This window comes from Micropterus salmoides, unplaced genomic scaffold, assembly GCF_014851395.1.
Source record: "Micropterus salmoides isolate LMB-PRFRI ecotype aquatic unplaced genomic scaffold, ASM1485139v1 Ms_hic_scaffold_20, whole genome shotgun sequence".
In the NCBI taxonomy this organism is placed as follows: Eukaryota; Metazoa; Chordata; class Actinopteri; order Centrarchiformes; family Centrarchidae; genus Micropterus; species Micropterus salmoides.
This window is the reverse complement of record NW_024041151.1, coordinates 26,183,585-26,198,522: the sequence shown is the minus strand read 5'-3', so window position 1 is coordinate 26,198,522 and position 14,938 is coordinate 26,183,585. Positions and strand designations below refer to the sequence as shown.

The following is a 14,938-nucleotide window of genomic DNA, read 5'->3' as shown; positions in this document are numbered from 1 at the left end:
AAAACACATCTTTTACAAATTCACAGCAGAGCATAGTTCTTTGTTGAACATACTGTTAATCATATCCTGTGTGTTGGTCGTAGGATGCAGTGTTGTGGGGTTAAGACAAGTTTGTAAAAACAAACTTTAGACTAAAAACACTACTGTACAACTGTATGTATCACACTTTAAATGTAGATATGTCTTGATTTACATCCTTACCTAAAGTGCACTTTCTCTAAGATGCTGTGTATCTGTGTGGGTAGAGGTGTGCACGTAAAGACCAATCAATAAGCATCACTGATATCATGATCCAACTCAGGCCCTTTCAGCCAGTGAGGTCTACAGTGTGCTGGCAGCTGTAGTTGCAGCTGTGTTGCACCATTAAGTTCTACAAGTATGCTCCAATGGTTTCATAAAAAATTTAAGATAAACTGTAAGATAAACCCAGGGTGATAGAACACAAAATGACACAAACTATTTGGAGCCTGTCTCTCTGAATATTTTTTTTTCATGCTTTCACTGGATAGCAGATAGTAGAGATGAAAGGAGAGGTGAGAGAGAGACTTGGCTAGACGCGACACCCCAAGACTAGAAACACCTGGTTTTGTAATATGGTGTAATATTGTATTTTCACTTCCCCCAGTCACTGCAATGTGGCAAAAATGTTTAATTCTAGGCTTAAATGATTCCCCCCCCCCCCCCCCCCAATATGCACATTTTGATGAGTCATTTCATTCATGGCTAAGTAATTGTAGAGGAGAAGGGGCAGCTGACAAAAAAGTAACTTCCAGATGTTCTGAGTGGAGAAGAAGGGCTACTATATTGGCTACTGGCTAGGTGCTTTTGCAGCAACAACAGTGGCGCTTTGTTGAGCAAAGCTCTAAATTCATCTGTCAATTGTGTACCGACCTTCACCTGTAGTCACAAGCTTTGTGTAATGACTGACAGGATGAAGTTGCAGCCTCACTCTGCATGATAAGGTTAAGAGGTCAATGGCCTCCACTGAGAGGAACCAGTTGAGGTGGGCAGAGCACTTGGGAGGGATGTCTATGGGTGTTTCCCTTGGAAGAGTTAGCAGCATGACTGATGACTAATTGTGAGGAGACACATCAGTGCAGCGTGCGGCAGCTGGAATAAACTGCAGGGGAAAATGACATTTTGGCTGCTCTGCTGTACCTGCTGCAGCTCTGACCCACATAAACCTGTTAGCATTTGGGGCCACTGGAATCATTCCAGTGGCTTAAGTGGCAGAGAATATAAAAACTTTTCAACAATCTTTTCAATCATGCATTCACTTGAGATCCATATATCAATCTTTCTATCCATCCGTCTGATAGATACTTCATAAGCAGTTTAAAAAAAACAACACACATTTACTAGTGAATGTAAAGTGAAAATGTAAATATGCATATCAAAACTCATTCCCTTCCTCTCTTTTTTTCTTTTTCGGTCAGGTGAGAGAGCAGTGGACTGGCCCTGTGGTCTGGAGCCCCCAGCCAGGACGTGTCCCAACGGGACCAAGTGCAGAGAGTACTGGACCGGACCAAATTTTGGTATCACCAACTTTGACAACATCCTGTTTGCAGTGCTTACTGTGTTCCAGTGCATCACCATGGAGGGCTGGGTGGATATCCTTTACAGCGTGAGTTTATATACACTGAAAACTTTGGAATGTTGTTGTTTGCAGTAGAAGCTTGATTTCTTGCTTTCTGTCTTTCTGTTTCCTTCTTCTTCTTCAACATCTGTGAGTATCACAACAATTACTACCGCCTCTAGGAACCATTAGGGTTATAACACCATGAATAATTCACTCAGAGAGTGGCACACACACTCTTTTTCCACCACCGATATGCTTAACATTCATATAGAGACACACATTGGCTTCTGGGAGCTACCAACTACAAAACTGTGACCATTGAGCGGCTCCCCTGAAGAATTTGGAGGATTGGTTTGTTGCTGAAGGGCATCTTGAAAGTAGTTGGTCACGGTGTGGAGCACTTTTATTCATGTGTGTGAGAGAGAGAGAGAGAACCAGCCTGCTGAAGCAGAGATGGTGAACAGGTACTTCAGGGTGTGCCTGTATTGGTACTTCATGGATAGTAAGGTGGCAGGCAGTGGCACAGAGGACACAGTGTACCTGTCTAGTGTTAGTCTCCATTTATGTATGGGAAGTTTATTTTGAACAAAAAAGTCTGCCAGTATCTCAGTACACTTTTTATAATTATTTATTATTTTTGTATTATTATTATCACATTATTTTATATATGTATATTATAATATATATATATTATTATTTTATATAATTATTATAATTTAAATCTTTGTTTTGCTTCGGTATTAATGTATATTGTCTGCTATGTAGCAGAAGGGAGTTACAAAACTCAGTTTCACTATATAACCTGTTATATTGTGACAAATAAAGGTATCTACCTACCTGCGTTCCTACCTGCAAAAAAGAAGACAACATTATAAATGTGAAGCAAAAATGCATACAGATTATTGCTTATTTACAGAAAGCATGGGAAAGGAGAGGATGGGAATATAAAACTGGGTGTCATCTGCATAAAAATTGAAATTAAGATTCAGTTAGGAAGCATGTACCGTGAGAAAAGCAGTGGAAATAGAAACATGGAAAGAGAGGGCAAATAAATGTCACATAATAATCTACATTTTGGCCATGTGGCTTGGGTCACTGGGACGACCCCCCCCCCAGCCAGCCAAGTTTTAATGTTTTTTCTGTCTCTTATCAACCCAAACAAGGACTCAGCCTTAGTACCGGGTGCACACACTCTACTAGGTGAGCTGCTAGGGCCCCCTCAGACTGTTTTGTTATCTAAATGCCAGGATGTCTCTGGTTTTTCAGGGCAGCAAAAAGCATCATTATGACTTTTAAAAACACACAATCCCAGAACACAAAAAGAAAAACAAGAATCCCTTAAGGACAAGGGACGTCCAGCCAAGCAGAACTAAAAAATGGCGAAGTGTCTGGGCCAATCCCACGATGGCTGTCTGACACCATCTGTTTTAGTGTTTGTTTGTTTTTACCAAATGATGAATGCAAAATTTAACATAAGCCTCACATATTGGACTAACAGTACCCGCCAAATGAGAAAAAATTTGACACAGGTTTACATTTAAAGACAAAAAAAAAATTGATTTCTTGTGTTTACAGAGTCATGAAAGGTTTGAAAGTTTTCCTCTGATGTAGGGACACATTGAGATCATTTTTAAAAAAAGAAAAGGAGAACAGAGGAGAATGGAGAATTTTTTCACAAACACCTTGTAATATGTGACTTAAATTAGCCAACATACAAAAAATCTTTCAGAAAATAAACATAAATTTCCTCCTCATCTGTGGTGGTCCAAACATTAGAAATGTGTGATGATCTAACATTGCAACAGATGTGAACATGTTTGAACAGTGGCCCATTAATCATCATTTTACATAATAATAGGGGGGGCAGTTGCTCAGTCCATAATGATTAGGCTGGGAACCGGAGGGTCGCCGGTTCAAATCCAGCTCAGACCAGAGTTGCGGACTGCGGACTGGTAGCTGGAGAGGTGCCAGTTCACCTCCTGGGCACTGCCGAAGGAGGCCTTGAGCAAGCCCCTGAACCCCTAACTGCTCACTCTGACATCTCTCCGTGTGTTGCTATAGGTCCTGTTTGTGTGCATGTGTGTGTCTTTCAGAACTGTGTGTGAAAATACTAACAGAGTGAAAACATTGAGTTTCCCCTCATGGGATTAAATAAAATATATCTTCTTTAAAATTAGATTAATTTGTCATATTTAGCACAAATTGTACCTTACACAGGATGCTTAGTGTAAGCAGCAAGTTAGCAGAGCAGCAGTAGCCCAATGCACACTAAAGTTATGCTTGTAAAACACAGAAAAAATAGATAAGCATAAAAATATGCTTTAGGACATGTTGTGTGTGTGTGTATGGGGCAAGTGTAACAAACCGTTGCGCAGACAGCTATGGTGAGCTATATGAGCCTAAAACATTTCTGTGTAGGATTAGGGGCGGGAATCTCTTGGCAATTCGGGCGATTCGATTTGGTTACGATTTAGAGGGCTAAAACGATTATGATGCATCTTGATGCATAATTTTTTTCTGTACAGGATCTTTGGATAATTAATAAAACTGAAATATAATTATGAGGATGTACAGTATACTGGACAGAGCTGTACACCAGATTAGTCTAAGCTTGTACCTGATGTTCTCAACCCTTGACAAGTAGGTAAGTTAGTAATAACATACAGCTGAGCTAATTAAAATTAATGTTACTTTGTTACTAATTTAGCTGACATTACATAACAGCCAAAAAACGTGCTGCTAGCGCTAACAGCCTTCACTTTTCCAGCAGTTGGGGAAACTACAGACTTTTATTAACAGACACACTGTGACCTACACTGCACTACACTGTTATTCATTCCTCAGCAGTGGTGTGCCGAGTAAAGGGGAACCTACAGGGAACACTGGTCTCTGTGCACGCCAGAGATGGTCCGGGTGCTGCACTTCCGCGAGCTCTGCCTTTAGTATTCCGTCAACATTACGTTATCAATTAACATTTAAATAATCGATTTTTTGACATTTGTTAATCGAGTCAGAGTCTTCCACGTCCGCATCGCGATGCATCTAAGAATCTATTTTTTCTCCCACCCCTCATAAGGATAGATGATGTGTTGATATTTGATACAAACCTAAATTGTGAAGCTATTATCAATCAAAAACTGCCTAAATCGTGATATTATATGATGTTGAATTTAACCAAAAGTCGAAGATCCCTGTGTGGACAGTTATGTTCAGGTACGTTAACATTAGCTTTGGAGTTAGGAGTAACAGCTTTTTTTTATGTGATTTAGATGAGATTGACGAGATTGAAGATGGTCTGTATAATGTTTTAGTGCTCATCATATGATCTTCTTCTGGTTCAATGACTACAAAATACTTGAGTTATGTTTTAGGCAGATATCCCTTTTTGTGGCAGATTTTATTTGTAGAGTTTGGGATGCAGAGTAATTTATGGTCTTTTCTGGACAAATGTTGTTTCACCGGTTCACCACATAAAAGATCCATGCTAATGCACTGTTAATGCTATAAAACCTAGATAAGTTGGAAGCAAGTGTGACAAAGCACATAGATGTTCCACTGAACGCCTTGAATACAGGTTTTGTCATTGATAACCATCGGTACAAAATTAGGGTTTTGGCTTTGTGCAACTCTGCTTCTGATCATGCTGTAGACCATTCAAGTCTTGGTGCAAGCTACCTGTTTTCTTTCTTGCAGGTAGCTTTTTGAAGTTAAGAAGTTAATGCAGTCATAGTGAATTGCTCTATACTCGCTGAAATATGCTAAATTATTCTTGATCCATTACATGTTACTTGGCAGTGATTTATTTGTTTCATTATTTGAACATATACTTCTTCCTCTAGTTTACTCTCCCTTCCTCTACATTTATCTTCTTAATTCCCTAAACACCTCTCCTTTTCCTTTCCCTGCCTTCATTTCTTTTCCCTCCAGATTCACCATTCCCACGAGAGAGCAGCTAACTGGCACTACATTGTGAGCCACTTACAGAGAGCCATCTTTCCTTCCTTGCTCTTCTTGCTTGTTTCCCTCCAAACATCTCCCTTAGATTATTGTGGCTTATTATCCTTAGCACTGCAGACCAATGCTTCTGTGATCAGAGGAGGCCTTTTTTCCCCTCAATCGGTATTTTTTCTTCGTATTTTGGGCTTTTTCTTTTCCTTCTACTCAAAGTCATTCCTTTTGATCCACCAGTTATTTTTACTGCTTTTATTACAGCATTTCTTCCTGCCCATCTATTCAACCAGGTCTTTCTCTCTGCACAGCTGAATTTCACCATCCAGTCATCTGTCTTTTCCTACTTTCAGTATTTTCTTTTTCATGACAAGACATGCAGGAAGAGGTGTTTGGATAAGGTGGGAGAGATTTCTCTTGGCCTTATAGAGACATTCATACAGTCATTTTGGGACTTCTTGAATTGGTCTGATGCTCTTAAGGTTTTGCTTTACACATGTAGACATTGTTGAGCTCAATGGAGAGTCCTTACAGTGTTTCACTGAAGTAACACCTGGTTCACACCTATACATCCACCATTTGCTGAAGCCTTTGGTGACTCACTCACTGTAGGCTTGTGTGTGTATCAAGTGCCAGTTATCCATTACAAGAACCATGGCCATGGAAAATAATTGTTTGAGTCTGGCTGACAGGTGTGCATTAGCATGCTTTGACAGGACACTGCAGGTAGTATTTTCTACAGTTGCTACTTGCTAACATTTAATGATGAGACAGATTTTAACCAGCACTATTTAATTTTAAAGCTACAGGAAACCATTTCTCAACCACTACATGACTGTCTACAACTTTGAGATTTCACCCCTTGCACATTTGAAAGAGGAGCTAGATAACTTTGTTTGGCTGAAAGCTGTGTTAGATACTCGTTCAGCTCAGTTTTATTTAAATGTTGGACTGTAACTACAGACACGCAGCTCGCGGATGTATTTAGAATAAGTTAAACGCTATAATTTTACCGCTCATTGACGTTAGCACTCTTCAAAGGATAAACATGGCATTTACTAGCTTTGTGCTTAATCTAATTTAGCAATTGGCCCCGTTAGCTGCTGTAAGCAATGTTAGAGAATATTTAATAAGTCAGTAAGTAAGTGATGAACAAGGAGATATGAAGGACCCTTTGCTAGAACTGCCACAGTGTTTCAGAAATAAATCTACAATCAAGTCTGTTAGCAGCGTAGCCTCCACCACTCAACCACTGTAACATTAACCATATTGCTGTGACCCGGGAGGAAACCAGGGGAGGGCAATGAAAAATTGCAGTCTCCCAGGAAAACTGGGTGGGTTGGTAAGACTTATTTGGGAGAGAGAGAAATTAAATTTAAGAGGTGATGATGAGTGCTATATTTATTGTTTAAGTATTGTATTTCATGTGACAAATGACCAATTCAGCATGAACTCTGTCATTGGTTTAATGCTCGACTCTGGTCAGCTGATTGCTTTGTTTTGTGGTGGATTTGTGGCGCTGTTATCAACAGGGGAGTTGCCTTCCGCTGACATTATGCAACACTCATGACGTGATTGAACGATCTGTCTCTCTGTTCTGTTCTGTTCTCTGTGCTGCTATAAACGTAGATACCAATTTAAATGCAATTGCCGATATTGTATCGTATTAACTCGAGGTGTTTCCAACAAATAATTCAAAATCTTTATTGTGCACACGTGTGTGTGTGGGTTGGTGGGTGGGGGCTCTAAAAGACATCGTGCCCAGGGGCCTCTGACTAATCTGGGCCTGGCTGTTCACCTTTTGTACACCTTTTCATTTCTGATTCCAGCTCTTTCTTCTCCCCACATGCTTATCATGGTTTGTTGATCCAACAAGCCCATTCCAGCAGTTTTGGTTGTTAAAAAACAGTTGCCATTACAGATGCGGTAGTAAATGGTGCTTATTGTTTTTACAGTAGTCATAATGAAATGTTGCCACATTTCTTTGACTCATTGATTGACAGCATTAGTACCTCCTGAAGGTAACTGTAACTTACTGTCTGAGTAGGGCAGAAATGCTCCACAAAGCTTTCCCCAAAGAAAGTGCCAAACAAAGGAAATCAAATGACGATGTTACGTAGTGGAGAAAAGCCATAGGTGTATTTGTGTGAATGCAATGGAGCGTGCATGCATGTCATGTATGCTTTAATATCCTGAGTCTACAAAAGTAGATGCACTCTTGGTACAGAAGCAGGAGGGGATGGAAAAGTCTGTAACGTCATGAAGCCAGAATAGCACTCAGGCGGGGGCTTTATTCTCTGGATTATATACTTTCCTGTTACCCAGCATTAACCTTGCAGATTGATGACTTTGCTACCTCTGCCTGGAGGGGGATCGCTCAGACCTTCCTCTCTAATGGTCTAAAAGAAAATGCAGAGCACCCCTCCCCATCCTCCATGTCATTACAGTCCTCCTCCCTCTTCTTCCCTTATTACTTCCTCTGCGCCGTCCATCCCCCCACTTCCCTCATAACACCACCTCCCCCGGCGAGGCATCATCCCAGGATCCTGTGGTCTCCCAGCAGCTGATGTAGTGGAACGAAGCACTGCCGTCTGCCATGTTATTCTTCAGCTGGAGGGACTGGTGACGATGAGGGCACATTCAGACTGATGATAGCTCTCTGATGGTGTGAACATGTTGTTACAGGTACCAGTGAGAAGATAAAACCAGGAAGTCCAATTTAAAAGCTTTTCAGACAGCAAGACAACAGTTTGAGCAGAGTCTTGAAAATATACTTTTATCGGCATGATGTAACTTCAGTGTAAAGGCACGGGAAAAAGACATAGGCCATGTTCAGACGGAGAGTAACACTGTTCATTTCAATGTCTGGCAAAATGTTTAACCTATTGCTGCAGTGCACTATCATCAGGCAATGCACTGCACTGACCAACTGAATACTTGCAAGCACACATTCCTAGTAGATTATTTCTGTCCAGAGTTGTAAAATCCTATCTCCTAGTATTATAAACCACTGTATTTCTATTACTCAACCCTGCCTTCCTGTCTCATAATTATCAGTCATTAGTCATCTCAAACCATAACAACATGCAATACTCAGAAATAATCTACTAGAAATGTGTGCTTGCACGTATTCAGTTGGTCAAAGCAGTGCATTGCCTGATGATATTGCACACCTCTGCCCCTTGCCTTCATTTAACGCAATGGTTTTGGTTTTTATCTCTGGTTAACCCGCCCGTTGACTCTCTCGCTATCCCTAACGTAGAAACAAACTGGGAGTAAACTATTTTTCTTCATCAACACATCTCACTGAAATATCTTTTTAGACAAGATGCTCTTGTGATGAGGAAGACAGCAAACCCAACCCATGTTCCGTGGAATTATTATTACACCCAGTGTAAAGTGATGTTTTAATCAAGAAACAGAGCAGAGGAAAAGGGAAGAGAGTGCAAATGAAGAGAGATTTCAGCTTATGCTAATGATCATAATGTTGCCAGCCGGAGCAGAGCTGTGCTTTTGATTTGAGCAAAGTATCCTCCCATCAGTTTCGTTTTTAGTGTCTAAACCCCCACAGTGGATGTTATTGATATGCTATAACTTCAGAACACTGGAGATTATGGTGGAATATGCATCCAGAAGTTCAAGCTATCCAAGCAGAGAATAATAAGCATTATCCTTCCAAATTATTCTGTCATTTGCTGGATTTATATATTGCCCTTCTCCTCTACATCGACTAAATGTTTCCTGCTGTGATAATAACTAATAATGTGAAGACAGATTGCTGAAGGCATAATCACATGCTGTTTTTCCCTGGATGATTTTTATTAGCTCAGTATTGTTTTTCAACATTAGCACACAGCAAATGATCTGGATTTCTTTTGGGCCTAAACAGAACATGCCATGTAGTGAATCGCTCTCCAGCACAAGACATGGCCACCTTCATTTTCACCTCCAGATCTCATTTTTATTTTAAATATTGTTACCATATTATCAGTGTCCAGCATCAACTAGATCAGATATGACTTTTTAATCTTGACATCATTATCTTGTTCATGTTCACCCCCCTGCACCCTGCTTTGGCAAGGGAAATATTGGGGATTTTTTTTTATTTGGATAAAAAAAAAAAAGTTGGGTAAAGTGAAGAAGAGGTCACGATCATGGCTGAGAGAAACCGTTGCTGACTGTTGGTAGGAAACAGGAAATGAATAGTGATCTCCCATGTCAAAGTCACATGACACTGCTGAACTACTTCCCATGAGGTTTTGCGTTGGCAGCGTCATTTCTGCTTTTGAAATCAAATGACCACAGTCACGACTCATAGGGCACTAGTAGTCCTTGTCAGGTAAATGTAAACATAGTGCCTTTTAAGTATTTGAATAAACAACAAATGCTGTTGTTTTTCTTGTGAGGATAGTTTTGAAAAAAGAAGACGCGAACTTACTGTTACCTTTTCCAAAACCTTCCCCTAACCTAATGCAAACCAAACCTTAAAGTGGGACACTTCAAAGTCCTTCAAAGCAGGTGGAGAGTACTCCTGCATTTGTGAAAGAAGTTAAAGCCTTTTGTGGCTCCAGAGGGAGCAGTGCAAAGTAACTGATAAATTGCCTCTAGTGATCTCACGTGTTGATTGGGGCTTAAGACTAAAACTTTGAAAAGGATTCCAGAGGACGTTTACTGCAGTATACAAAGATCTCGTGCAATTATGGACCAGAGTCCTTTTACCAAAGTAAAACAACAAAAAATGGTCAAGTCATTGATACTTTATTTCCATCAAGCATATGCTGTTCTGTGGTTATAAGTCTTTACACCTGCAGTTTTGATGGTTGTGTGTTTTTATGAGCAAAAATATAACTATAAACCATCCTGATTTTTGTGTTGATTTCATTGGTCACTTTAACTTGTGTTTTTAATCAAAATAAACACCTCCAAGTGAATTTCTAGATTTATAGAAAAATGACATGACCCCACCATGCACATCTGTTTGTTTGTTTTTTTAGCAGAAATGGCGTGAGAGTGATCCAAAGTCTTGCACTGATGCTTTAGTTCATGATCCAGTCAGCAGGGAAGTGACACTGTTGTAGCAGCAGCAGCAGGATGTGTGGGTGCTTTCGCAGCGTCGATAATGTGGCAATCTTCATTTCATGCCCTGTGATTTTATTACATTTCCTCTGTCTCTACTGGCAACCCAGTGGCTGCCATCAAATTAGAAGCAGCCCTAATTACCTCTGGTGTGTCATATTCAGGTTTAACACTGCAAAAAAAACAGTACATATGACCTAATAGAGTTTGCTCTTATTTGAATCTTGTATTCAAATCTTGTATTAGAATCCCTAGAAGTATTTTCTATAAGTGATGGAACTCTACATGAGAACACAATATTGTAGCAATATTGGTTATGTCACATGAGATTTTCATGTATTTGTGTTTTTCCTCTGTGCTCTTCTCTCTGGTTTGGAGTAGATGAGGCACTCTTGGAAAAAGAATTGTGACAATTCAAGGTTGTTTGCTGTGTTGCCAGGAAGACACCGCGGTCAACTCAAATCTGTTTAAACCACACCCACACAGTCCTGATGAAGCAGATGAAACTTCTTCAAGCTCTCCTTAAATGATAATTATGGGTGTTTTGTTGTTTTGTGGTATTTACATAGAATAGGATTTGAAACCAAGATTTCAGGTGCTTCAAATGAAAAAATGTTTTACTTTGTTGATACGGTATTGTTAAAGAAGGGGGGATATTACTAATTAAATTAATTACACTGAACAAAATTATAAATGCAACACTTTTGTTTTTGCCCCCATTCATCATCAGCTGAAGTCAAAGATCCAAGACTTTCTCTACACAAAAGTGGCCTTTTATTGTGGCCAGTCTAAGGCACATCTGTGCAATACCCATGCTGTCTGATCAGCATCTTGAAATACCACACCTGTGAGGTGGATGGATTATCTTGGCAAAAGGAGACATGCTCTCTAACACAGATTTTGACAGATTTGTGAACAATATTTGAGAGAAATAGGCCTTTTGTGCGGAGAAAGTCTTAGATCTTTGAGTTCAGCTCATGATGAATGAGGGCAAAAACAAAAGTGTTGCGTTTATAATTGTGTTCAGTGTACATTTCAAGAATACCATGGCAATAAAAGACTGAATGACATTCTGCAGTCAGTGTATCTTTGTGCACCGCCACCTCACATGTCTGCTTTTAAAGTTAATCTAGATCTAGAAAGTCCTTCTTCCACACTGTCACATGTATTGATCTACTATGTTGATTCAAATCTTGCATTGTAGCATCTCTTTATTGTGTCTGTATAATGTGTGAGCATACAGTTACAGATTTGCACATGTAGCGGGCACAGAGCAACATTGTCATTCATTTGGAGTTTTTGAAACCTGGTGAATTTTAGTTTAGTTTTGGCCTTCTTATTCTGTATATTTAGCTGGTAAATGTTCCCCTTTCTTCACAAGAGCTGGTGAGCACAGTCAGCGCCGCTTGTTTTGAACGTTTCAGGACTGTAAGGAGCTGCAGAATTGATTCAGAGTGGCTGTCTTCATCTCAGCAGGCTTTCCTTGCCATCAGAGAAAATGTGTATGTGTGTGTGTGTGTGTGTGTGTGTGTGGTGGCAACACTGTAAGCTGAAAGTGGGACTACACTGTCACACCACAACTGCATGATGCATGACTCCAAATTATGTGGCAGCTTTTGCTTTTTCCTGATCCCACCGATCATTCAGAGCATTCAGCCAGCGGTGACTCATGGGAATAACAGAGGTGGAATAACGACATCAAGTGAGCTCATATAAAAACATCAAGCTCAGTGGATACAAGTTATACCTAAAGTTTGTTTTTAGATATCAACAAAGTGTATAGGAGGCAACTTTTTCAGGTGTCATCACTTTACTTCCAGCATGGTGATTCTGTTTTTTTTTTTTTTTTTAAACAATATCTCAAATGTCAGTGTTCAGTTTCAGTATAGACCACACCTCTTTCCAGTTAAATAGATTGTTCACTGTGATTGGATTTTATTCACTTTTTCCACCACAAATTTCAATTCAGATATCATACAATGTAACATCAGACTTGGTCTTCACTATCGATATAACCACCCGTAGCAAGTAAAGTTAGTAACAGTTCATTTGGAGTCATGTTTGTAAAACTTGTTTTGTTCTGTCTATTTAGCTGCTGAATGTTCTCCTTAAAAAGGCTAGTCGCTAACTTTGTCCATCTGCTGGTCAGGTAGCGGACAAAAGGTTGTTTGCTGGAAACAGCTGTTGCTGGAAACGAAGTGGAATAGAGTGAAGCATACAGTAAATATGTGATCCGCTAAACGAGGCTAAACGTCAGAGCGAGCGTTCACACATCATTTGATTCATTGATTATAGAAAAAGTTAGCGGAGCTTTCATTTTATATCTGTTAGATAAGAAAGTACGAAGCTTTACAAATCTGATACAACACATGGGCAGCACAGTGTGCAGGGGCAGAAAATACATGTGCATATCAGCGTGTGAGCTTAGTCATAGACTGTAGTCAGAAGTAAGGTTTTTAAACTGCTTTTAAAAGTATTCAGTGTAGCAACATCTCTCAGGTCCTCAGGTCGGACATTCCATCTATTTGAGGCATATTTACAAAAGGGACTCAGCTGGTGATGCCATGAACAGCGATAACTCATTTAGAGTTTCCACAAAGATTTCAATGATATTTTTATTAGTGATACATTTTTTGAATGTCTGAGTACGCTTTGTTGTTCAGGAAAGGCAGACACATCAAACAATATGCAACATATATATATATGTATATGTATATGTATATTATGTCCTTTTGATATGAGTAAGTCCAGAGTATGCCCCTTATTGTGGGTGGGAAGAGGAACATGCTGAGTGAGGTCAAATGTCTCCAGTAGGCGAAGTTAAGTTAAGTTTTTAGCATCTTGGTCTGTTTGCATGATTGTCTGTCACTATGTAGATTTTGAAGCAGATGCTGATAAGGATTAAATGTTTTTCATAAATGTGGCCTTGGTGGTGGTATGTGGTTTATAAAAGTACCATAATTACCTTTTCAAGTTGGGTTACCAATACTTTTGTGTTTTCAATACATAGAGCTCTCTATTTATACTCATAACTTCATCTTACTGTAGTATTTGTTTCTTCTGTCACCCCACTATACTTAAACAACATATGGGGTCATTAGCCGTACCTTGCTAAAGGCAACACAGTGCATCAGCAGTTTTGTAATGAACTAAATTAATATAGCCAATGGCCTTGATTGCCATATGCCCTGGATTTGCTCTCCTGCTGTGCACGCAATGTGGTTTAATCTGGTTTCATGGCCCAAAACACTTAAAGGTGGGGTGAACTAATCAGCCTATGCATTTAAATGACACACACAAACTGTATACATACCATATGTTCTTACATTGAGAAATGGGCAAATTTGCAACACCAAAGCAGAGATGTGGGAAAACAATTGGAACATTTTAGGATTTGGTGATCTTTATATAGAAAAATCTGTAGAATACAGAATTAAAACAGCTTTTTCCATCTTTGAATATGTTGTATTTGGCAAAAGGAAGTAAAAACTGAAATCTCTGGGGTAATTTACTCTGATTTTGCAATAGAGACTAGATTTTGCAGCATAATATTTTGCACTTGTACACAAACATCAGTTGGTAATAATAGGGCAACATTATACTTTTCTTTTTTTTTTGCTGTTTTCAACTTAGATTATAATGTATCAGATTAGGGCTGGGCAATAAAAGAATAATGATAATTATTGCAATATAATTTTCCTCAATATCAATATAATAATATATATAAAAACCCTTTAACGCAGATTGTCGCAAATTCGTATCACACATCTTCCTTTCAGACTGCAGCTGAGATAGCGTATGTAGTTCCCCAATGCCTGTTTGTCCATATTCAATACATACCTGGGAACCTTTTGCAAGCACTGGTTTCTCGTTTATGCCTGTTGTCACTAATTTGCATCATACCTAATTTTTTTTACATTTTTTATTGTAAATAAATTCAGGCATCAAGGGGATAAATGTTCAATATATCATGAATTAATATTTGGTTTAATTCATTTGAATAACGGACAAATTAGCCTTTAATTTTTCTATAAAAATATTTATTTTGTTGAGGAACAGGGACTGAAAAAACATTTACTAATCATATTTGTTGAAAAATAGTTCCTCAGATTTGTTAAGTGAGCCACTGTTTGGCATCAAGTGTTCTTTTCTGACCATAAAGAAAAGTTTACCCATACCATCTGATTTCTTCAATTTTCACTCATGAGCAAAAATCAGCCTTTAAACTTTAAAGAAATAATGATTTGACATATATCATGATAATTATCGATATCGAATGATATGAAATGTTTTTATCGTGATAAAACATTTCGCCATATTGCCCAGCCCTATATC

The 14,938-nt window shown here is 39.1% G+C and overlaps 1 protein-coding gene across 3 annotated transcripts in view; it reads left to right on the top strand.

The window, feature by feature from the left end:
• cacna1bb (calcium channel, voltage-dependent, N type, alpha 1B subunit, b) overlaps positions 1 to 14,938 on the top strand; it is a 175,232-nt gene that overhangs the window by 64,825 nt on the left and 95,469 nt on the right. For all 3 annotated transcript variants that reach the window (XM_038733866.1, XM_038733868.1, XM_038733867.1), the window contains exon 8: positions 1,437 to 1,624. In XM_038733866.1, coding sequence (XP_038589794.1) covers positions 1,437 to 1,624 — 188 coding nt within the window. The remainder of the gene's footprint in view (positions 1 to 1,436; positions 1,625 to 14,938) is intronic.